Source organism: Thalassophryne amazonica, chromosome 18 (assembly GCF_902500255.1).
Source record: "Thalassophryne amazonica chromosome 18, fThaAma1.1, whole genome shotgun sequence".
NCBI lineage: Eukaryota > Metazoa > Chordata > Actinopteri > Batrachoidiformes > Batrachoididae > Thalassophryne > Thalassophryne amazonica.
Genome location: NC_047120.1, coordinates 34,763,624 through 34,787,993, shown reverse-complemented (window position 1 = coordinate 34,787,993; position 24,370 = coordinate 34,763,624). Strand labels below are relative to the sequence as shown.

Sequence of the window (24,370 nt, the reverse complement as noted above, 5' to 3'; positions counted from 1 at the left end):
AGGAACACACATAAAGAAGAAACTAGTGAACATTACAATGATTTTAGAGCAAAGTGCAGCTTTAAAACAACATAATTTATCAGTCACAATAAATTATCCACAACCTGTAGTGTATGAACCTTAAACATGGCACTGAATGTTTTTCAGATTTCACTCAGTTAATATTGATTAAATAAAATGCGCTGATGTCCAGGGTTGGGAGGGTTATTTTAAAAATGTATTCCGATACAGTTACTAGTTACCTGTTGAAAAATGTAGTCAGTAATGTAATCCAAGTACCATAATATTAAAGTAATGTAATCTGATTACTTTCAATTACTTCTGGATTACTCCAATATCAGATATGCTAATACAGACAAAAGACACTAAATAGAAATAGTCTTGACCACATAGTACAGTTTATTAAGCAAAAATAAAACTTTCTTTTACATGGCATGCTCTGTTTTACTTCACATTAAGAGTGCCACAGTATTGTTTTAAACACACCCAGTGTTCACCTGCTAAATTTTCAACAAAAAATGCCAAACAAATGAAGGATAATGAAAACTCAGGCGGTGTGCAGATGAATTTGTAATTAAAAGTGGCTTGCAGAACAATATACAAAACAAAAAAAAAATCTGCTACTTGTTCAGTAAACATAAAATTATCTTACTTTAGTCTTTCACATGGCATTCACACCATGTTTAACATACCAGTCCACTTATTGAACTTTCAAAATAAGAACAAAACCATTAAATAAATACTGTCAGTAAGGAGGCGTGGTCGCCATTTTAATTCCGGGCAAGTTAGTGATTTGTGTGCATAGAAGTTCAAGAAACGGGTGGAATATGCCAGAAAGCTGCGCATGTTGGCAAAGCCAGAAACGGAGGAACAAGGGAGACAATATTTCCTTCCATAAGTAAGTGGTTTTGGTTCTTCTTGTCACTTTGTCCGTGATATTTGGATGATAAACAGCTGTATGTTTCCTGCCGTACCTGTGTCGCCCGATGACACGGACCATTAACTCTTCACTTATGTCTAGTTGATATTTTCCACTGCTAGACCAATGTCTAGTTAAAATACTTGTCATTAGTGATTAATATTGTTCGACAAGACGGGGGATTTTTTTCATTTGCACCTTAAAATAATGAGATTATAATGACTCGCAGTTACCTTTTTTTTTTGTATCCTAATTACATAACTCCGTTACATGTATTCTGTTATAACCCAAGCCTGCTGATGTCAAATTATTTGTGTCGTTAATGAATCTCCTGTTTTTAGTTGAGGTCATATTTAAGCTTTAAATCGTCAAACTATCCAGAAATGTGTTTTCAACACATTTCATTTTTCCATTTTGAGAAAAATGTGTGAATGCAGCTTTCCAGGGATGTGAATGGAAAATTATTATTTGGGTGGGGTGGTGTTGCATTTAAATAGCATGTTAAAAAGTAAAATAGCAAAAATTCCAGCCCCAGTTTCTTGGTAATAGCAATACATTATTAATGTAACTCAGAAGCCAAATATAGTGACATATTTGGCTTCTGAGTACACTTTCCCCGCAAACATCTTTGGCGTTTGCTGTGGCCACAGGAAAAATTTGCTCTTCATGCTTATTTATCCAGCACACATGTAGTCATGTGATGAAATCAAAGGTGATGCAGATTCTTTTTATTTAATAATTTCAACATTGAAATACTATCCTCATTCATCATGTCATTGCTGTTAATGTAGTAGTCACTACAGAGTAATTACACAAAATATGAATTGGACTATTTTAGTCATCATTAATACTTTGAAGTTATAAACAACTAGTGCATTGCCCATGGGGATCCACGGGCTCTAATTTGGGTAGTGGTAGCTGACATTTTTCAAGGGTGGTAATAAATTATGCAAAGCTTCTATAATGAGTTGGAATGGCATGTGATTCCAGAATATTTTTAGAACATCAGACCTCAACAGTTTTTAGAAGAACTCAACCCTTTTATTTCCTGTTAATTGTGTAAGTTTTTAATGTGAATTTACTGTCTTAATGTATTTATACATTGTTTAGGTTCTTGTTATCCTGTTGTCATTATTATTATTATTTTATTATTACTTCTATTTTGTCACTTGATTTTTAAATGGACCACAATAGAAATAAGTGTTTTCGCATTCTTGTGTCATCCATGCATTTTTAACATATTTACAATTATATTATGTACTTGCATTGAACTTGCAAAGTAAAATCATGCACATACGCTTTTAATAAACAGATGTGTCCAGTTCAGGGGTAGTCATAGACTTTAATCTGCTTCATGCGGAGGTATCAGGAGATAAACACAGACACCAGTGTGGTACAGCTGTACTTACTTATACTTGTTTCATGGTGCTGAGTGTCATAAACATGGGACTGGAACTTAATCTTGTGTTTAGTGAAAAGTGTGATTTGGGGTGACATTTGGCTCAGAAAGAGTGGTGCACTGCAATTAAAACTTTTAGGGGGATGCCACAAATAACTGGGGCAGATATAATCCACTTTAATTTCAGCCTGCCTCTGAGGTGTGTCACATAAAGTGTGATGTCACTGTATCAGAAACGAGCCTCAGATGGATCCGAATCAGTCTGGAGGATTGTTCTGAATCAGCACCAACAGCTGACTCCCAATCCTGTGAAAAGATCAACGGAGAGATTGTAATTTTTTTTTAATCCTGTTCTTCAGAAATGCAGTTGTTTCAAGAAAATGTTTGAGAGTTCTTTGATTAAAAGGCAGGTTTGAAATACAGATGGCCAAAATGAGGAGACTTTCTCAGCAGTGACCTGTTTGAAGCTGTCAATGCGTTAATGAGCACTTAATGTTTGAGTAGGAAGTGGTATCAACACCGGATCGTTGAGGCCATGATGGAATGGCAGCTTTTATCTCAGTCTTTCTCCCCTCACATTATTTTCTTGGATTTGATCAAAGTACATAAGCACGGGAGACGGCTGAAGATAAAAAGCTCAGCTCCACACGGGGAGGAGAGATCTGAAATCTGCGTTGAGCCTGTTAGATCGGGTTAATTTCACCGGGGTCGAGCCAGCCGACATAAAGCCTTCAACATTATTAGCTGGGAACAGGAAGTGATTTTGGTGAAGATGATGTTGGACTTTGTACAGATGTAATGATTCTGTTTTAGTGTGCACATGTTGTTCATCTTCATGCTTGTTTTCTAACCTTCCTCCTGCTGATGGCACATAATTTTGAAGGCACTTTGGATGAAACCGCAAAAGCATAATTATAAAGGAACAAATTGTTTTTCTCTCTCACGTACTGCCTTTCTTCTTTCATTGTATTGAAGCATTGATTCAATGGATTCTCTCTCTCTCCACTAGAGTTATCTTCCCAGTCAACAGGACATCCTCCTGGCCCGCAAGCCCACCAAAGGCATCCATGAGTATGACTTTGAGATCAAGAATGTGCCCTTCAAGATGGTGGATGTGGGCGGGCAGCGATCAGAACGAAGGCGCTGGTTTGAGTGTTTTGACTCGGTCACCTCCATCCTGTTTCTCGTCTCGTCCTCAGAATATGACCAGGTGAAAACTCAGAATGTCCCGAATCGACGCAAAGCATAACTTGAAAAGACAGATTGCAGTATCTGCTTTGCAAAGTCTGCTCCACTTCCAGAGTTTTGTTTACGCTGTTTTGTCCAGCTGTCATAAACAGCTTGTTAAAACATTGCTCCAGCGCACATTGCAGTGTTTCTACTAGGATGGCTTTGTTACCATGGTCACATCCACAAGGATGGATAAAGTATACGAGGTATCTTATAAAACTAACCGGCAGTTTTATTAAAAAAAAAAAAAAGTATATGGATTTGAATGACGTGCGCATGCGTGAGTTTTTTCACGCATGTCGGTGACGTCATTTCCCTGTGGGCAGGCTTTGAGTGAGCACTGGTCCAGCCCTCTCGGCTGAATTCCTTTGTTTGAGACGCTGCTCGAGACGGCGCGCGTTGCTTTATCAAACTTTTTTCAGGATCTGTGAGGAATATCCGAGTGGACACTATTCGAGAAATTCAGGTGGTTTTCAATGAAAAGTTTAACGGCTGATGAGAGATTATGGGGTGTTTCTGTCGCTTTAAGGACTTCCCACGGAGCGGGACGTCGCGCAGCGCTCCCAGGCGACGTCATCTGGCTGTTTCGAGCTGAAATCATCCTAATTTAAGGCTCTGTTGACCCAGGACATCGTGAGAGAACAGAGAAGATTCAGAAGAGGCCGGCATGAGGAGTTTATGCGGACATTCCACTGTTAAAGGTCATTTAGTAATGAAAGAACGTGCGCGCAAATTCGCCGAATCGTTTCCGTGACGACGCTGCGAATCTGTGTGCGCCGCGACAGGAAAAACACCTCCGTGTTGAAAACCATTTGTAAAATTCAGGCGGCTTTTGATGGCTTTCAACAAGTGAGTAACTGAGAAATTGTTTAACAGTTGGGCATGTTCCAACTTGTCTGTTAAGGTTTTCAACGGAGGTGTTTTTCCTGTTGCGACCCCCCGCGGTCGGGTGCGGCCCGACATGCGACTCTGCCTGCACGTTTTCATTACAAAATGACCTTTAACAGTGGAATGTCCGCATAAACTCCTCATGCCGACTTCTTCTGAAAGTTCTCTGTTCTCTGACGGCTTACTGGGTCAACAGAGCCTGAAATGTGGAAGTTTTCAACTTGAAACAGCGAGATGACGCCGCCTCAGAGTGCAGATCGCCGTCAGGCACCGTGGGCTGTCCTTACGGCAACACTACCAGACCAAAATCTCTCATCAGCCGTTAAAATTTTCAACGAAAACCAGCTGAATTTATCGAATGGTGTCCACTCAGTTGTGCCTTACAGTTTTGAAAAAAGTTTTATCAAACAAAGCAGCAGTCTCTGAGCCATTCCTAAACAATGAAAAAATCGACGAGAGGGTGGGCCACTCCTCACTCAGAGACTGCCCACAGGCGAATGACATAACCGACAGCCGTGAAAAAACTCTTGCATGCCCACGAGGGTTCAAGCATGTCTGATGTAATCACACGTGATTCATATCCATATGGTTTTTGAAAAAACACACAGGAAAAGTCTTTGCTATGCAGCTGCCACTGCTTTTATGTTACAAGCGCTTTTATTGTGAAAAACATTCAGGTAAATTAGTTATGAGCAGTAGCGTTGCACATTTAACTTTACTACCTGCAGCAGCAGAGCAGTTCACAGCCAACTCGTATTTACAATGTCCATTCAAACGTTTGTAGAAAAAAGAACAGCAGAACAGATGAGGTCACCACAGGAAAAAAGCTTTCTGTCAGTCATTGCCATGGCGGTTCATTTCCATTTCACACACCAGCAGGCGCACGTATCGGACACATTTATCAGTGTTCTCACAGATAATATTTGGTGACTTTTTGATAAGGCCTCATTGCTGTGTCTATATGCACTATTTTAATGTGTGTTTGCTGATATGTGGGTTTGTTGCTCAGTGCAAAACTGGCTCGGTGGGAAAAATGGTCAGATTGCTTCAAATTGAATGTTTCATCAAATGTTTAATGTAGGTGAAGCATGCTGAGTGCTGTGAAAATGTTGAAGGCATTTTCCTTTTTCTCTCTTTTCTTTAAAAGGGCATATTATGCATCATTTAAGCAAGATAGAATATTAGAACCTCACTGTGTTTACGAGCAGGAAAAGAATTAAGCCAAAGCATCTGGATCAACATTAACAAACGGGTATTCACAAACTTTCATCTCAAATATCCACCAATATGTCAGAGTGAAAGCTGAAGAATGAATGGTGTTGGGGGAATCAGATAGAAATGTGACCTCATCCACCCTTTAAGAGAGCGTATTGTCACCCTTACCTGAACGAGTGTTGACCTTGGAGTAAAACATTCGTCTAAAATTTACATTTAAAAAATGCAAAGGCTCAGCTTTTGTTTTTCTGAGAAAAGTGTAGACAAAAGACAAAGTTTAGATTTGGCCATCAAGACAAATGTTTGTGTGCCAGTTCTGGATTTTCAATTTCAATTTATTTTCATTTATATAACGCCAAATCACAACAGAGTTGCCTCAAGGGGCTTCACACAAGTAAGGTCTAACTTTACCAACACCTAGAGCAAGCACATAGGCGACAGTGGTAAGGAAAATCTCAAGCAAGAAACCTCAAGCTGGATTAGTGTCCTCCTTCTTGGTTGACAGCCGTATAGGGTAATATTTCGATACCCTGAAATTTTTCTAATCGGTGTGGTCTCCTGTGCTGTCACACCACTTTTTTGACTACATTATCAGCTCATCTCCAGACTAAAGACGGACCTTCTCAACATCAGCATCTCAGATGATTTTTGCTTTCCTGTGACTTTGAACCATCAGCCAGCGCAGCAGCGAAGTCTCTCATAGTTGCGTCACTACTGTCAGTACTGATTGTCTGTTTCTTCTTCACCAGGTGTTGATGGAGGACAGGCAGACCAACCGGCTGCGGGAATCGCTCAACATTTTTGAGACCATCGTCAACAACCGCGTCTTCGCCAATGTGTCAATCATCCTTTTTCTCAACAAGACAGACCTGCTGGAGGAGAAAGTGAAGACGGTTCCGCTCAAGGACTATTTTCCTGACTACACCGGGCCCGAGCACAGCCTGCTGGACATCCAGGCTTTCATGGTAGAGTGTTTCCGTGCCAAGAGACGAGAGTCCACCCAGAAGCCCCTTTACCATCACTTCACCACAGCGATCAACACTGAGAACATCAGGCTGGTGTTCCGCGATGTCAAAGACACCATTCTCCATGACAACCTCAAACAGCTGATGCTCCAATGACCCCTGTCAACCTGTGAAAATAGAGGACCTGAATGGGGACAAACCACCCTTTGCTCCTTAAGAGGACTTGGGAAAGACCAGCCTCAGAAGAACCAGATAGAATTCATCACTCTGCTTCAGTCTCTTTTTTTTGTACTTATTTCTGTTCTACTCTCTTCGTTTGAAGAGTTGGCCTTCTTGTTAGTTCACGGTTTAGTAGAGGCAGGAGTCAGTCGGGTAGACCTGAGGTCTGGCATCTGCTGCCTCGTCGTCCCCCCAGAAAGCTTCCGTACTCCATAAATTGGGGCTTTTCGACTCGCAGGGTGCCAGTACATAGCTTAGAAAGCCTGTAATATTTAGCACGAACCTAAGTGCTGCCAAGCGTTTTGAGTATCAAGTGATTGTTTGAGATGTGGCTTACAAGTAACAGCTGCCACAGTGAATTAATAACTTTGTTTACAAGTTCTAAGAGCTTTTAATCAGCGTAGTTACTAATGGTTAAAGTTCACCAAGGTCTTGTCTGAAAAGTAGCATTTGCTGATTAATGTACTCATCTGTAATCTACTGTTGAGTTAAAATCTAAATTCACACAGCTGTATTGGGCTGTTCGTGTGATTTAATAGGTGTCATGTTTTAAGGCTCTTGTAGTCCTTACGAGTTCGTGAACGAACTGCTGTGTTCTCAAGAAGTTGCGTTCCCTCAATGTGACATTGTTTCTCCTTCCAAACAACCACAACAATTGGGCAGATCTCACACCAATTCTGTCAAATATTTAACGGCAAGATCCATCAGTACAGCTCAAGATTTAGTGCGAACTGGCACCTTGTCTTTAGAAAACCACAATAAAGAACCGCAACATGTGACGTTTGAGCATAGACTTACATCCTCTCTAAGTCCTGCACTTGTACCTGTATTTTGTTCCCCTTAATTTTCAATTAAGGTTAATCTACAGTTTTTCAAATTAGTAAAATGCAAATCTGTTTTGTGCATTTTTAGTGAATTTCTACTTTGTTTCGGGTAGCTCAGATGGCAAATTATATCGACCTGTGCAATTACGTGCACATGCGACCACATTGGCATAACAGGCAGGTGTGCAACAAGTGAACATGCAGTCTGCTGTTTTCTCAGGGTTGAATCGGAACCAGCGTTAATGACGACGGCGTTGGTGGTAACTGAGGAGCTGAGTGCTTTTCTGGGTGACAGAGCAACAGAACTCTGCCAGACTTGAGTAAAGTTAGCTCTGTGGTAAGTGGTACCCTGATTGTTGCCCCAGGAGCCCCTCCCTCTCTCTCCCCCCTGGGGTTCGACTCCTTTCAAAAGGACAGAAACTCCTCCTTTTCTATGATTGATGAATGTTTGTTAATAGATGTACAGAGATTTTCTGGATATACTTAATCCACCCATTGGGGTAATTTAACCCATCACATCTCTGTGCAGAGTTCAAGTGTCTGACAAAAGTTTTGAGGTTTTCCGTTTAAAATAATGAAAATAAAATGTTTGAATTTTTTGCCGAAGCAAACTAGTCGGGGGGGGGGGGAAACCCTTTTCACATCTTCACTCCTTGGCAGACTAAATGTGGTTGTCCACCAAATGGCTTGTTCTCTTGGGACTGTTGACATCAGCAGTCTGTAGTTTTACTCCAAGAATAAAGCTCAGTTTTGCTTCCAGTTCTGACCTTGTAAATACTGTATTCTGTTGCCATGTAAATATTTAGGTTTATCTCCATCTGTAAATGGTTGTAGAAATTTCATGTTTCCAATTCTGAATGTTTCAAATATGTTTCCAATTCTGAATGTTTCAAATCACTGCTTTTCCAATGAAGATAAATTTTACTGTAGATTTTGTGTGTACTTGTCATCACCTTCTGAAATTCCTGTGTCAAGTCTCATGCCACTCTAAATCTATCAATAAAATACACTTTTATAAGGATATTAGTCTCTTCTAATTGCAGCACTGATTGTTAAAGGGTGGTGTGCGTGTGTGTGGAATTTCCAAGCTAAAATTTTAAATCCATGTAATGGAAATATAAAAATATACAGGTTTTAACTGTCAGCTTTTGCCAGATTGTTTTATATGCTTCTATAAAAGTTTATGCTCTGTTAATTACCCTGATCACTGTTTTACCTACAAGATTTTACTTTTTTGCCTTAGTGCACTTTGTTTCAGTGCGGAGGTTTCCTGGTTCAAACCCCACCCCTGCCACATTTCTCCATGTAATGTGGAGTTGCGTCAGGAAGGGCATCTGGCGTAGAACTTCTGCCCATTCAACATCCAGATCCACCTCGGATTTGCTGAGTGAAAACGAGAGCAGCCGAAGGGACTTACTATTAGGGAGGGGTGTTATTTCAAAAATTTTTGAAATCTATAAATTTTTGCATTGAATATGGAAATATACATGGAATAAACCATGACAGTATAATTTTTGGGTCATTTGGTTCCAAAAACTCATATGGACAGAGCGTTTGAAAATTTAAAGTAACGCGTGTGTCGTATATGTGCTGTTGACGTAGAAAAACACTGTTGCTTATAATTAGTTAATTGTGGCCATGTCAGTCTTTACATGTGATGATTATACAACCCCTGGCAAAAATTATGGAATCACCGGCCTCGGAGAATGTTCATTCAGTTGTTTAATTTTGTAGAAAAAAAAAGATCAAAGACATGACACAAAACTGAAGTCATTTCAAATGGCAACTTTCTGGCTTTAAGAAACACTATAAGAAATCAGGAAAAAAAAATTGTGGCAGTCAGTAACAGTTACTTTTTTAGACCACGCAGAGGGAAAAAATATGGAATCACTCAATTCTGAGGAAAAAATTATGGAATCATGAAAAACAAAAGAACGCGCCAACACATCACTAGTATTTTGTTGCACCACCTCTGGCTTTTATAACAGCTTGCAGTCTCTGAGGCATGGACTTAATGAGTGACAAACAGTACTCTTCATCAATCTGGCTCCAACTTTCTCTGATTGCTGTTGCCAGATCAGCTTTGCAGGTTGGAGCCTTGTCATGGACCATTTTCTTCAACTTCCACCAAAGATTTTCAATTGGATTAAGATCTGGACTATTTGCAGGCCATGACATTGACCCTATGTGTCTTTTTGCAAGGAATGTTTTCACAGTTTTTTCTCTATTGCAAGATGCATTATCATCTTGAAAAATTATTTCATCATCCCCAAACATCCTTTCAATTGATGGGATAAGAAAAGTGTCCAAAATATCAACGTAAACTTGTGCATTTATTGATGATGTAATGACAGCCATCTCCCCAGTACCTTTACCTGACATGCAGCCCCATATCATCAATGACTGTGGAAATTTACATGTTCTCTTCAGGCAGTCATCTTTATAAATCTCATTGGAACGGCACCAAACAAAAGTTCCAGCATCATCACCTCGCCCAATGCAGATTCGAGATTCATCACTGAATGTGACTTTCATCCACAGTCCACGATTGCTTTTCCTTGTTTTTTTCTGTTTAGATGTTACAATGTGATATTGATAGTTTTTGCAACTATTAATGGGTTAAGTTGATGGACAATTTAAATTAAAAAAAGGCCAAAACCTTAATCTGAGTATTTTTCAACACCTGAAATGAATCTGAAGTACAGCAATAAAGTCTCACTTGAAAATTCAACTCTGCAAGCATGAGAAGTATCTATGTGTTACACAAATAGTCATCAGTTATCTAACTCAGAACAGTCTTGGAATAAGATTTTATTTAGATCAAAATCCAATCTAGGAATTTTTCCCCCTCCAAATCTATTTAACTTCTCGGACATCAGTGTTAAATTCAGGATGGTTTTGTTTGTTTGTTTGTTTTGGCTGGTGAGGGGGATCCATCGCCACCAGATCCATCCCTGGGGTTTACCTCACCAATGACATTTGTGTCTCCAGGACCTCAATCTGTGAGATGGGCACTGTAAGAACAACTTTTTTACAACCCCATCGTCCTCCTCTGATTAGGTTTTGTTAGAAAATCAATGGGGGTTTTGGGGGAGCAGGGTGCTGTGTGTATTTCATCCAAAAAAAAAATCACCCATGACTAACTTTGAAATTTGGGTGGATTTCCAAAAACTTTTTATTATTCAACCAGGGTTCTAGATTTTGGAAATCCACCCAAATGCAACAGAGTATGAAAATTTCAAAGTTAGCCATGGGTGAACTTTTTTGATGAAATACAAAAAAAAAAAAGATTTTCATTGTTTTCTAGCTAAAAACTTACCAAAGATGATACAGGACTATGGGGTTCCAAAAACGTTGTGTCCCTAATGGGCACACCTGGGAAGAGCTTTTGGAGTCCTGATGTTGCTGGACAGAGGTGTTTGGCGTTTGTTTTTGCAGGTAGTAAACCCTAACAATGGTGAAGGTTCAGTTTTTCCATTGACAAGAGAATTAAGAAATAAGGTTTGTGTGCAGCTGCAGGCCAACCTTAGTAAATAATAAACATTTTCACCCCCAGCTGGTATTACACCTGCCCATAGTTAAAATCTTGTGTTCTCTAATTCTGTTTTTCGTTGCGCTGGTAACATTATCCTGAAATCTCAGAGCTGGTGCAAAGGTCAGTTTTTTGACATTTGCACCAGTTCAATTGAAAAGGCAATTTTGATTAGCACACGTCCATTTAATTGAATGGGAAAGTGCTCAAACTTTTGACTGGTTTTGTGTGTGTGTGTATATATATATATATATATATATATATATATGCAAACACGTTAAATATGGCTTCAAATTGTTTTCATTTTTCTGACCCGTGGTTTTATTGCTTCCGAATACACTCTTGAAATCTTTTTTTTTTTTTTTTTTATTCTGAAATTGAAAATTAAGATGCTGCAGTTTATTTTAATGACCTCTCATGGCCCATTAGGGGGCTGCGGCCCATACTTTGAGAATAACTACCACAAATATGTCTGTCACCTGCTCATCTTTGTGAACTGACATTAACTTAAATTTGTAATAAGAAATAAGATTCCCGCTGTGTCGGCATATATGAGATGAAATCTACGACGGAACAGCATGTCAACCCCTTTGAGGGTCCACCTGTATAACCAAGTGAGAAAATCCATAAAATCAACACAAAATCCTTATAACCTCCAAATCGCACCAAAATCAGTTTTATTACAGTACACACAACCGCATAGCGGTGTCACAAAACTGGGTTTTTGTCCACAAACTATGAGTTGCCGCAATGACATTAAAGTCAGGATCATTAGTATTTCCTCCACAGTTGAATTTCAAACAATAGCGATCTAGTATTCATGTGTCAAGCTGAATTTGATCAAACTGAGTGTGTCAAATTGAGTTATTTTTTACAGAAACAAGAACTGTCTGTCACTAATGGAAATACATTAATAAAATCGTTAAAAATAAATTGAATAAAGTAAATAAATATGAAATTGGTCACTGGATCCTTAAACTTTTGACATAAACTCTTCATGGTGGATCCTTGATAAATAGGAGTAAACAAAATCTGTAGTTCTTGTCAAAAGCGTTTTCTTTCAGACATTATTGGCATGAATGTCTTTCCATACATCTGAGCTGAGCTCTTACATCTCGCTGTGCTTCACATCAGCATCAGTTTAATTCATAAAGAATGCAGGACGTCTCATTTTGGGAAGAAAAAAACACGTTTTAGTCGATTGTACTTTCTTGTCTGTAATACAACGTTTTAAAGAGGTGTCATTTTATTTAAAGCGGCAATTAGTTTTGAAGTTATTAATTCCGAACGGACTCTGTCTCAGCAGACAACGTAACGGAGGACGATTCTCGCTTCTTGACTACAAGACAAGCGTCCCAGTTAGTGACTTTAATCCACACAAAAGTGACTCACGATATTTTAATGGCTTTGAGAGGAGTTAAGAAGCGGACTTGCCGTTTCTGAAGAGCAGCGAATCAAAGAACCAATGAGTTAGTGAATCGAAGCATTGCTTCATTTGGTTCACGCATCAAAGTGGAGTTGCGCTGCAGAAACGGTTGATTACAGAGCCGCTGCAGACCAAACCCTGAATATCCGTAAGACTTTATTTGTACGTTCGTATGGCACTGAAACTCAGAAAAATCCGTATAACTTGACATGTATGGAACAGGAAAGTTAAACTGGTATTAAGGAACACCAAACGTTTTTGTCTGTATTCCGAATTACTAAGGACAAACTCCTAAAATGTTTCAAAAATGTTCCAGTCCACGTAACAAGGACATTGCCTGCTGTGCTGCCACCTACTGGGTGCATCATGAATGTGCAGCCAAATTTTAAAAAGTAAGTCAAAAATCATATGTAAAGGGGAATGTCAAGAGGCGGTCTGTGTATGCGCTACCATGTACGTAGTTTAATTGTTGCGTTGAAATAAAATTAGCACCCCCCCAAACAAAACAAACTTTATTAAAAATGGGCAAGAGCCCAAAATTGATGCAGGTTAGGTCACTAGCTTTGATTTATGTTTGCGGTTGATCTGAAATGAGGAAAATATTGCGTTGTTTGCATTGTTTGTCCAAAAATTAGGATTTTGTAGTTTGAACTTCGCTTTCGAAAGTAGTTCGAGTTCCACCTTCAGATCATAATTCAAACCCGGAAGTGGGCGGGAGAGAGTTATCTTGGTTTGTGAAGCTGACGCCGCGCCTACTATTGCGCTAACAAGTCTCAGAATTACTGTAATAACGTGTAGAGTCCCGTTATAAACCATCTCACAGGCATCCATTTTGAACATCAAAAGTTTGGTAATATCGGAGTATTTTGGGGACGGTTTTGTGATTTATGTTCAGGCTTTTGTCTTGCTACCTAAAGGGTCTTTACGCGGCGAGAAAACGTGTTGACTTAAAAAGTATTAACACGAGCCGTTGATGGGATAAATTTAACTTTACAGACCGGTTAATGCTGATAAAAAAAGACTGTATATTGCTAAAATGAATGATAACATTTGGAGCACGCATTATTCTGGGTAGCTGCTCAGGCACGTGCAAAATGAGCCCAGGTAAGTGACAAAAACACTTTCTCACTCAAAAACAAACGTCACGTGACAAGAGGGCAAAGCGATAATATCCGTGTTGGGACAAGTACAGTAGTATTTGGACATAGTAACATTTTTTTATTATTATTTTGCCTCTGTGCATCACCACAATTACACTGAAATGAAACAAGATGTCATTGTAGCACATACATTTTAGTTTTAATTTGATAGAGACTGGTGAGGGAAGCTCCAGGTCATTTATGGCAAATCTGAAGGAGTTCTCGACTTCTGGGTCTGGTTGGTGAAACTCTGCTTGTGCAAGTTTGGAGTGTTGCATCATCGGATGTACAGCTCCATAGTGGAGAGGAACAGGGAGGGATATTCTTAAAAAACAGATGTGAAATTTCAGCTTTTGTTTGCTAGAATGTACACAGAAAACCTGAGTCTTGATGTGATCTGTTTTCTTTTATTAAAGTTTGTTGTACTCCATTGTGAAGCTGCACCAAAAGTTATACCAACCCTAGTTTATCCCATCACAGCAACCTTCAGAGTTATCATGGGTGTTTTGGTGGCTTCCCTCAATCTCAGTGTCCATCCATTTTTAACCATTGCCTACTATTACTTAAGATGTACCACAAAGGACCACACCACATTTCTTAATAGCTGATATCAGTGAAGTCTAGGACATATTCCATGACTGGGAAATGTTCATGTATCCATCCTCTGACTTTGTGATGATTTGTATTCACAATAATCCTTACATTTTATTTGACAGGTTAGTTCTAGGCTCTGAAAACGGAAGGGCTGTGTACACTATAAAAGGCTGTGATTCACAGTCGATTACAAATGTCATTTAAACTTCTTGGAGATGATGTACAGAAGAAAAATTACAATGTAAGACACCAGAGGTCTGATGCATATACCACAATACCAATGTTCTAGTAAATATATGTCTGTAAATTGTTTATTTAGACTATTTGTGACTTCACTATGAGGTCATTCATACCAATCAATCACACATATTTTGCTGAATAATATATGCTTTAGATTGTTAACTGAGCCACATGGGGGTGTGCAGCCAATACACTCTGCCGGTCCCAAGCCCGGGTAAAAGTAGGGTTGCGTCAGGAAGGGCATCCAGTGTAAAAGAAGCCAAAATAACCATGCAGAGTACAAATTAAATTTCCATCCCAATCGGTCGCGAGGCAGAAATTGGATAAGTATAGAGAGGGCCAGAAGGTGTTGCATTGTGTGTTTGTGGATTTAGAGAAAGATTGTGACAGGGTGCCAAGAGAAGGCTTGTGGTATTGTGTGAGAAAGTCTAGAGTATGTGAGGGTAGTGCAGGACAGGCACAAGAATAGTGTGACAGTGGTGAGATGTGCTGTAGGAGTGTCAGACTCATTCAGGGTGGAGGTGGGATTACACCAAGGATCAACTCTGAGTCCATTGTTGTTCGCAGTAGTGATTGACAGGTTGACGGATGAGATCAGGTGGGAGTCTCCATGGACTATGATGTTTGCAGATGATATTGTGATCTGTAGCAAGAGTAGACAGCGAGTTGAGACTAGCCTGGAAATGCGGAGCTATGCTCTGGAGAGAAGTGGAATGAAAGTCAGTAGGAGCAAGTCATGTGTGTGAATGAGAGGGAGCCCAGTGGAATAGTGCAGTTACAAGGAGTGGAAGTAGTGAAAGTAGATGAGTTTAAATACTTGTGGTCAACTGTTCAAAGTAATGGAGAGTGTGGAAGAGAGGTGAAGAAGAGAGTGCACTAAGGGTGGAGTGGGTTGGAAAGGTGGCAGGAGTGATTTGTGACCGAAGAATATCTGCAAGAGTAAAGGGGAAAGTTTACAAAACAGTAGTGAGACCAGCTATGTTGTACAGCTTAGAGACGGTAGCACTAACAAAAAGACAGGAGGCAGAGCTGGAGGTGGCAGAGCTGAAGATGTTGCGATTATTTTTGGGAGTGATGAGGGTGGACAGGATTAGGAATGAACATATCAGCGTGATGGCTCAGGTGGGACCGTTTGGAGACAAAAGTCAGAGAGGTGAGATTGAGATGGTTGGACATGTGCAGAGGAGGGACCCAGGGTATATAGGGAGAAGGATGCTGAGGATGGAGCCACCAGTCAGGAGGAGAAGAGGGAGGCCAAAGAGAAGGTTTATGGCTGTGCTAAGGGAGGTCATGCAGGTGGTTGGTGTGACAAAGGACGATACAGAGGATAAGGTGAGGTGGAAACGATTGATCTGCTGTGGCGACCCCAAACGGCAGCAGGCGAAAGAAGAAGAATATAAGCTTTAGATTGTCTATCTAGGCTTCTTGGTTGTTGAGATATACAAAAAACGTTTTTCAGACCATGTTTTCCATGATCTTTGACCAAACTACTTCAAAATCTAATCACTTTCAGATATCTGTCCAAATACTATTCCCACCATGTTCAAAGGAAATTCATCCAGCCGTTTTTGACTTATCTTGGCCACACTCTTGTGGAAATAATACCCTGCTATTGCTGCTTTTCTGACATGCAGGTTTAAAATAAAAGGTCACTGTTCAAATACAAGTACTTGTGCACCTGACTGTATTTTGAAGTAGGACAAGATGTATATTCACCATCACATTGATCTGTTTCTTCATAGAGGTTTGCCCGTTCTGTGGAAAAACATTCAAAAGATTGAAGGCCCATCTACCTCACTGCAAGGCAGCAGCACATAATCCTCCAACAGAGCAAAATGACTCCACAAATCAGAAGACATCCTCGCCATTGCTGTCAACGGGTGTCGTCTTGTCCAAAACATCAGCAAAGGGAACTAAATCCAGGAAGGTGCCGTTGGTGGCAGCAGAGCAACAAACAAAGATGAGTAAAAAGGAATCAAACATAACACCGCCGTTAACAGAGAATACAACACAGTCATCAACTTTGCTATCATCCCCGAGTTCAAATTCACCTCCTTCAGCTAAGAAGAAGAAACAAAAGTTGACTGATTACATCACGGCAGCCACTGTACCATCATCCCCCCCTCTGTCAGTCTCTTTACCTGAGCCAGAAGAAAAAAGAATCCAATCACTGGCAGAAGCTTCAAAGTCAAAACAGTTTTCCAACGGCTCACCACAAGGAACAAGATCTGCCTTTGTGGACCTGCTGACGAACTCCACCATCTCCAGAGCCACACCCCAGACTGAGACCAAAGCTAACCCAGACAAAGTTCCACATAACACCTCTTTATCCTCAAACACCAAACCCACAAGGCCCCTCAAAAAGAGATCAAAGGACAAGGCTACTCAGGCAGTTCCCACAACTGAAGCTTCTTCTGCTTCCCTTGACTCAAAAGGGAAGGAAGATAGACCAAGACCTTGTGCAGGAGACACAAACTGGCTGTGTGAGGAGAATAAGGAGGATTTACCTGGGATTGAGAGTTTCTGGAGTCCAGGAAACGGTCATCAGGCCAGGATTATCCTCCAGGATGTTAAAGCTGCTTTAGGCCGGTCTAAAGGCAGTAGTCAGTCCAGCAGACTGGACGTCTTCAGCAAGATAAAAACTGATGATGATCTAAGCAGCAACAATAGACAAGGTATGAATCCTGACCCAGCTCCAGTTGGGAATCGAACAAATCCTGCAGCACCATCAGACTGGGTGTCCTGCACCAGTTCACAACCTGTGGAGAGAACTGCGAACAAGAACAAGAAGGAAACTAGAACGTGTGAGTTTGATTTACAAGATGATGGTTCCCGTCAGCAGGAACTAAACTCTGCGCATTCCGTCCGCAGTCACTATCCACTGCCTCTGGTGAGCCAGTTGAAGGCACTGACCACGATCAAAGGCGTTAAGGTGGGCCATCACATGGCAGAAGTCCTCCCAACACAGACATCACTCACACAGACTGTTAAAGAACGAGCAGCAGAATCCTGTTCCAGGTCTGTTTTCCCAGTCGTTCAGCGATCTGGTGCTGCGCGGGTGGACACGTGGAGATCCAGTGAAGGGATGACAAATGGGAGGCCACTCCTCGAGTTTGGGAAGATAAACACGGCTGATAATGCAACTGAAGGTTGGTATTTGACAGTTCAAAGGATGGAGGAGGATGTGTCGACATATGATGGTGCGTCAGGATTTTTTTGTGTGTGTGTGACGTGTTTCAGATACTCTGACACGGCGGACTCTCGGACAGGTGCGACTGAATGAACTGCCCGAGTGGCTGGCCAGCAAAACCCCGAGAAGTCCGAGAGATATCGTGGAAATGGCACAAAGAGGTCGGTGCAGTGTCGTTCTTATACAAACACAAAATATTGCTTTTGTGTCTCACTTTTTTGTTGCACGTCAATGAAGGCCCTGGTGAGTAGAGTTGCATTCATTTATACACTGTGCAGTTTACAGGATATTGTTATTGCATGTACATTGTTTTGTCGCCCACCCCCACCCCCCCACCCCCCTTTTTTGGTTTATGTAATGTTGGCCTTAAATGTCATTCCGACCAGCATTAAAATAGCCTTAAATCTGTCTTTCCTGAAGCTGCAGGAACCCTGATTAGAAAATGAGCCAGATTATTACAACATGCAGCTGTTATTGCATAATTTAGTGAAAATCTTTACATTCTGGTATTGCATAACGTGGTATTATCACATACTTAAAAGACAGTTCTTAAAAAAAATCCTGAGTGCAAGAATGAGTCTATCGAGGGAAGCAACCAAGACACCCAGGACAACTCTGTAGGTGTTGTAGTCTTCTGCAACTTTTGACTGTTGCATCAGCAGTTTTCAGCTTCATGGTGGAGTAGCACAGAGAAGATTTTCTTTAAAAAGGGGGGGAATTAAAGGTCTCCTAGTTTTCTAAAAGGCACATGGGAGACTTGAGCCTAGATATGAGTTTTCTAATGTGAATATTGTTTTTGTGAAGCTGTGACAAAACGTTCTTGTGCTTTTACTTTTTTGTTCCCTCTTCTCTGCCCCCTACAGGCTGGCAGTGGTACTACAGGCGGTATATTGACGTGAAGAAAGGAGGCGTGGGCGGAGTCAGCATGCTGTTAGTGGGATACTGTGTGCTCAGCTACATCTGGAGCTACCCGCATATAAGTAAGTGTAAATTACATTGTTGATCTATGTACCAGTCCACAACAGTAGATGTGGAAATATGTTTGTGATGGACTGCACCCCCCCCCCCCCACCCACCCACCCCAAACCCAACCAGAGCGTGATCGTTGGAGGAAGTACCACTGAGGTCAGAGGAAGCTGGTTGGAAGAGCGTGCCTGCATGAGGAAATAGCGCCACCAAGTGTCACTGAATGTTTCATCCTTCAGGCGCATGTGGATAAAGACCACAAATCTTCTGCAGGTGTTTGGACCGTAGTTATCTCCATTTGTTCTCCTCGCAGACTACTAATTAAGTGGAATAGTTAATGACTCACTAACTCCATGAACTTCTAAAGCTAAGTCTTTGTGCACTGCAGATGATTGAGTTAAGCAGTAATTTGCTCTTGTTTTTTATTTCTCTGTATATCTGTACTTAAATAACATCCTCTATAATTTTATGTTGGTTTTTGAATGTCATCTGTTGATTTGATTTGGTGAAGGGAAACAGATTTAGGTCAACAAATATTTGTTCACTGGGTAAAATAAAGTGTTTTAATTTATTTCAGGCGGCATATTGAACGTATTTAATGAACGTGAGCTCAATGTGTAAACTTTAATATTTTATTGCATCCCCCAAGGACGTAAATAAAATCATCGGCATTTATTTATTTGTGTCTGTCTATCTGTTAGCAAGACTACGTCAAAACTGCTGCGCGGATTTTATGAAATTTTCACCACACATAGATATTAGGCCATGGAAGATTCCACTGAATTTGGAAGGTGATCTGGATCTGGATTTTGGATCAAGATGTCACTTTATATAGACTTTGAAGGATTACGCCAAAACTGCTTTACGGATTCTCAACAAAATTTGCAGCACAGATAGATATTAGGGCATGGAAGGTTCTACTGAATTTGGGAGGTAATCCTGTGTTGCAAATGGTCCCCCCTAAAAATTGGTCCGCCCTGCCTCTACTACGCATGGGTCATTTCGGACCACAGCGGCACGTCTGAGATAGAGGCTCTTCACCCAAAGTGATCAAATGGATTAATGGGATTATTAACCATCGGATGGTCAAGGTAAAACCTCTTAAATTATTCTAAAGTCAGTTTTAAGCAGAAACAAGGCGATATTCCGTGACGCTTTGAAATGATGGACGCCCAGTGAACACAAAAGTTAGCCCGTGTACCCGCATCGTTTTGATCACATTCCTCGATATTTTATGATGAAATAATGGTGAATTTATGTGGAAATGATTGTTGTACAAAAGCTTCAGTTATCTATCGCTGAGATAGATGATGATTGGAGTGCAGTTTGAAGCAGAAATGAGGTGATAATCGGTGAACCGTTGCTAATGACACATGCGAAAGCAGGGCGGACCGATTTTTAGGGGGACCGTTCGGTCTGCGACACCAGCTCAGGACCGGCAGAAGTCAGAAATCTCGGCTTGCTGTTGTTTGAGGATGTTTATATCAAAATGGAATGATTTGCTGCACTTCTTATCTGTGCTGTCCAGCCATCTGTCACTTCACCTTTTGAATATGATAAGCTTGCGAATTATCAGACAAGTTGCAGTGGTCTTGGTGTCCACCAGATCTAGGCTACGTTCAAGTCACATGTAACTGCAACCACTCCTGCTCCTAATTTCCAACATACACATAAAGAAAGGATTATTTCCTACATGCTCGGACATGTCCAGCAGGCGGCTGTGGTAGTCTTGGTGGCTTCCCTCACTAGACTCTTCTCCTGTGATTCCTGAGTTTTTGAGGACTGCCTCCTCCAGACAGATTGACTATGATGGATGGACTCCAAGACATATTCATTCATTCATTCCAAAGCTGAATATCACTACAAACATGTTTCATTTCAGCTCCAGTGTTGAGCCAAAATTACACAATTTGTCACTGTCTAGATACTTTTGGACCCGACTGCGCTACTGGGTCTCTAGTGGTGATTGACATTGCGACTGTTGCCTGATTTGGGAAGTGTTTTTGGTGTTTATTATCTGTTCACATTCTGGCAGATGTTTCAGAATTCAGAGCAGATGGACAACAAACCAAAAACCAGTTTGAGACTTGATTTAAAGTGCAAAGAAGTGTAACGCTGTCTGAATCCAGGTGGAGAAGACGGCCGATGTGGAAGCCTGGGGAAAACCACCAGGAAAGAAATACGCCATTTGATGATGAACATGAATCCAAAAGGAAAACTCAATTTTTTAATCAGCACAATACTGGAAAAGTGTTGTAATTTCAACAAGATGCCAACTTTGGGAGCAAATACCAATAGAGATGTGCTTTAAATAGTCTTGCACAAATGGGGAGGGGGGCTCGTGCAGAACACAGAGGCTCCACTAGGTGTCGTCGTTGGTCTGTTACTGTTAGCCAGTGTGTCTGCTTTTCCACATTTAAACAGATTAAAAGGAACCAACAGACCTTCAAACTTGTTTAAATCTTAGCAGTGTGGATATAAAGTAGCAATAAATCCAAACATCAGTATATGTGGAATTAAAAGCATGGTTTGTTGTTAGGAATGTTTATCTTGTGTGTCCTCTGTGTACCAGCCTGTGCACACTGACTGAATAGTAATGGAGTGAGACTAAAGAGTTACTGAGCCGGACTCTAGCACTTTGTATTCAAAACCAGTTTATTGTCGACTCTCCATGATGCTGTAGTGAGCACGTGAAAACTACAAAAGAAGAAATGACATTCCGTGACCATTTATTTCCTGATGGTTCTCGACCAACAAAAAAAGTTCAGTTTCTGTTCAACATTCTTTCTTTCTTTCTTTTTTTATTTTTTGTTTTGTTTTTTTTTTGTTCATGGGGGAAAAAAATAATTTTGTGTTTCTTTTTTAAAATACAAAACAAATGAAATGAGACAACAAAATTAATGGGGGGGGGGAGTGTGGATAAATCGCACAATACATTACGAACATCGTCACACATGTTTTGTCAACACTGTGCACAAGCCAAACATGCACGTGTGAGACAGTCATTTTAGATCTATGTGCTGCAGAGGCACAAAAATGGCCATGCAAACTGGCCAGAGGTCTGTTTGGGCCGGGGCCGAGATAAAAGCACGTTGTGGCGGCCGCTGGCACTGAAACAAAGATGTGTTGTGCATCAGCCAAAACAAAAAGGCCCTCAGTCGGCTCCTCGGTGCTGTCAACATATTTCACAGATTCATAGAAAACTGCTTGTACCAGCTAGAATCAACTCCAGGAGAATTTTGCAGGCTTTGGACAAGTTATATTTTGTTTTCTTGCTCATAAAATAGTGATTCCTAAAAATTTTATCCCAAAAAGTAACTCCGCGAATGGATTACTTTGAGTGAGATTACAACAAGGCTAAATTAAATATTTGTCATTTAGGGAGACTCGGGCAGTGTTTTCAGACCTCGGCCATGCAGCTGAAGGAACTCGTGATTCTGAACAGGATCGCACGTTCTCCCGTTCGTTTTGGTTTGGCTGCTGAGAGGAAGAAGGTAGAAAGTGTGTGAAATGCTTAGGAAAAAAAAAACACTAATGTGAGAAAACTCCTTCAGGCAGAAGATCTCTAGAGGTTTAGTCAAAAGGAACTCAACTTGATTAGTCTTTAACAAGGATGATTCCCTTGTAATCTACAGTAATATGTTTCATTATGATTCATGAAGTATTTATGGTACTCTGTTTCACAGGATTAATCCATGAGCCAAGTAGGTTGTCTGTACCACTTAGGTGCCCAAATGCTTCCAATCTAGCCTCATTATACCATTGCCTACAAAAAAAAAGTATGATGACATCCAGGGTTGACAGCTACAGGTAAGGGTCAATGAAGGGTTACACAGGGGCCAAAAAAAAAAAAAATACCCCAGTTTCATTAAAAAGTACACCACATTATTTAATCCTGAAGATTAAATAATAAAGTTATTACTGAACTATCTATGACTGAATGTTGTGGAATTACGGGGCAAAAATGGTGACACAGGTCAATTTCAGTTGTTTTTGCAGGGGTCAAATTACTGGTTGAGCTAATCATGTTCTAAAATGGAATACAGTAGTTTGCACCATCATGCTGAGTTCTCAAATTACTGGGTGACGTCATAAAATCCAATGGGTGTAGACCATGTTTGACCATTACTTTGAAGACTTGCATGTGATAACTAGTTACACTTGGTTAATTACATTATGCAGTAACATGTTGTATGTCATAGAATCCAACGGGTGTAGACTTTGTTGGAGCTTTACTTTGGAGACTAAACCATTCAACAGTCGAAACAATTCCATTTATTAAACCCATTAGCTCAATCAATAATTTGTATAACCTTTTACCAAATTGGAGAAACTTCAACTTTTTACCCCTGTACAAACTGAAATTGACCTTTGTCACAATTTTTTATGTTTTTGCTCCATAACATTCAGTCATAGATAGTCCAACTTATACTTCTTATAAATCCCTATAAAAGTAAGTCTCCTCGGCTTCTCCCTTGTTTTACTTGGGGTCACCGCAGCAGATCCAAGGTGGACCTGCATGTTGATTTGGCTAAGGTTTTATGCCAGGAACCTTCCACACTAGAAACAAGTGCACTTAGCCACCAGCCCTTACTTTTTATGAATCCTTATGATCAGACAAACAATTGGGTTTACTTTTCATCATGATTGCAGCACTTATAAATCTTGGCCCCTCGGGTAATCACTCATTGACTCCTACCTGACTGTAGCTCCCACCCTGGGAAGGCTACCATACATTTTTGTGTAGGCCACAGTATACTGAGGCTGCATTCTAAGTGTTGTCTGTGCATCTTACGTGGCACTTATGATGTCAAAACTGGCTTCAGGCTCATGGATTAAACCTGTACCCTAGTGGGAATAAACAGCTCCCCGTCAAACTTGTCTGAGGCGTTCCTGAGGTAACTTGGGTAACCAAGTTAACCTTAATCCAAAACTCTCAACTATGTGAAGTTTTCAAAGACTGCCTCCTGGTGGCCACAATTAGAATCAAAGCATGCTCTATGTGGAACATTTCTGACTGAGATGACCTCGTTCGTGTATTAAACATCACCTTTATACACAGAGTTTTTATCAAGATATCATGTACACCTTGAGCACAGAATGGATAGAGTCAAGAAATTCCAAGACCTGCTCTGCTTTCGTTGACGCAAGTCAAAAAAAAAACTTTCACCAATCTAACCTGTATTTTCAGATTAGAGATACTCTGATGGGTAGAACTAGGACAACAACCGTTAGTGTTTGTTTGAGTGCTGAAACGTCTTGAAGACGAAACAAGAAGACTCGCTTCTTTCGACTAAACGTTTTGATATCTTTGAGGACTGAGCAAGAAACTTGGAACAATCAAAGCAGACGGACATACTGTTTTCGCACACCAGTGTGTGTATATGTGCAGATTAGCATAACACAAATGTGTCACGGTAGCTACACATACAGCAAACATACATACAGTTAATCAAATGTCTTTACGTCACACCATGTTCAGAAAGCTGGTCAACGCATCAACAAAGCGTTAATCTTACTGTCATTTCTTTAAAAAATTAAAACAAAAACACTAACATTTTCCTCAATCTGAGGATTTAGAACCCCCCCGATACAAACACACTGAAACGAAAAAGTGAGATTTT

At 40.5% G+C, this 24,370-nt stretch overlaps 2 protein-coding genes across 2 annotated transcripts in view; both read left to right on the top strand.

The window, feature by feature from the left end:
• Window positions 1-8,680, top strand: part of LOC117531518 (guanine nucleotide-binding protein subunit alpha-13-like) — a 68,874-nt gene extending 60,194 nt beyond the window's left edge. The window contains exons 4-5 of the mRNA XM_034194632.1: window positions 3,328-3,528; window positions 6,401-8,680. Coding sequence (XP_034050523.1) covers window positions 3,328-3,528; window positions 6,401-6,772 — 573 coding nt within the window. The 3' untranslated portion in view covers window positions 6,773-8,680. The remainder of the gene's footprint in view (window positions 1-3,327; window positions 3,529-6,400) is intronic.
• Window positions 8,681-13,405: 4,725 nt separating this feature from the next.
• si:dkey-21c1.4 lies at window positions 13,406-19,436 on the top strand. Its single transcript, XM_034194492.1, has 5 exons — window positions 13,406-13,721; window positions 16,333-17,739; window positions 17,831-17,941; window positions 18,644-18,760; window positions 18,876-19,436. Exons 1-5 carry the CDS (start codon window positions 13,658-13,660, stop codon window positions 18,902-18,904), a joined length of 1,728 nt encoding a protein of 575 aa, XP_034050383.1. The 5' UTR covers window positions 13,406-13,657; the 3' UTR covers window positions 18,905-19,436.
• Window positions 19,437-24,370: the final 4,934 nt, after the last annotated feature.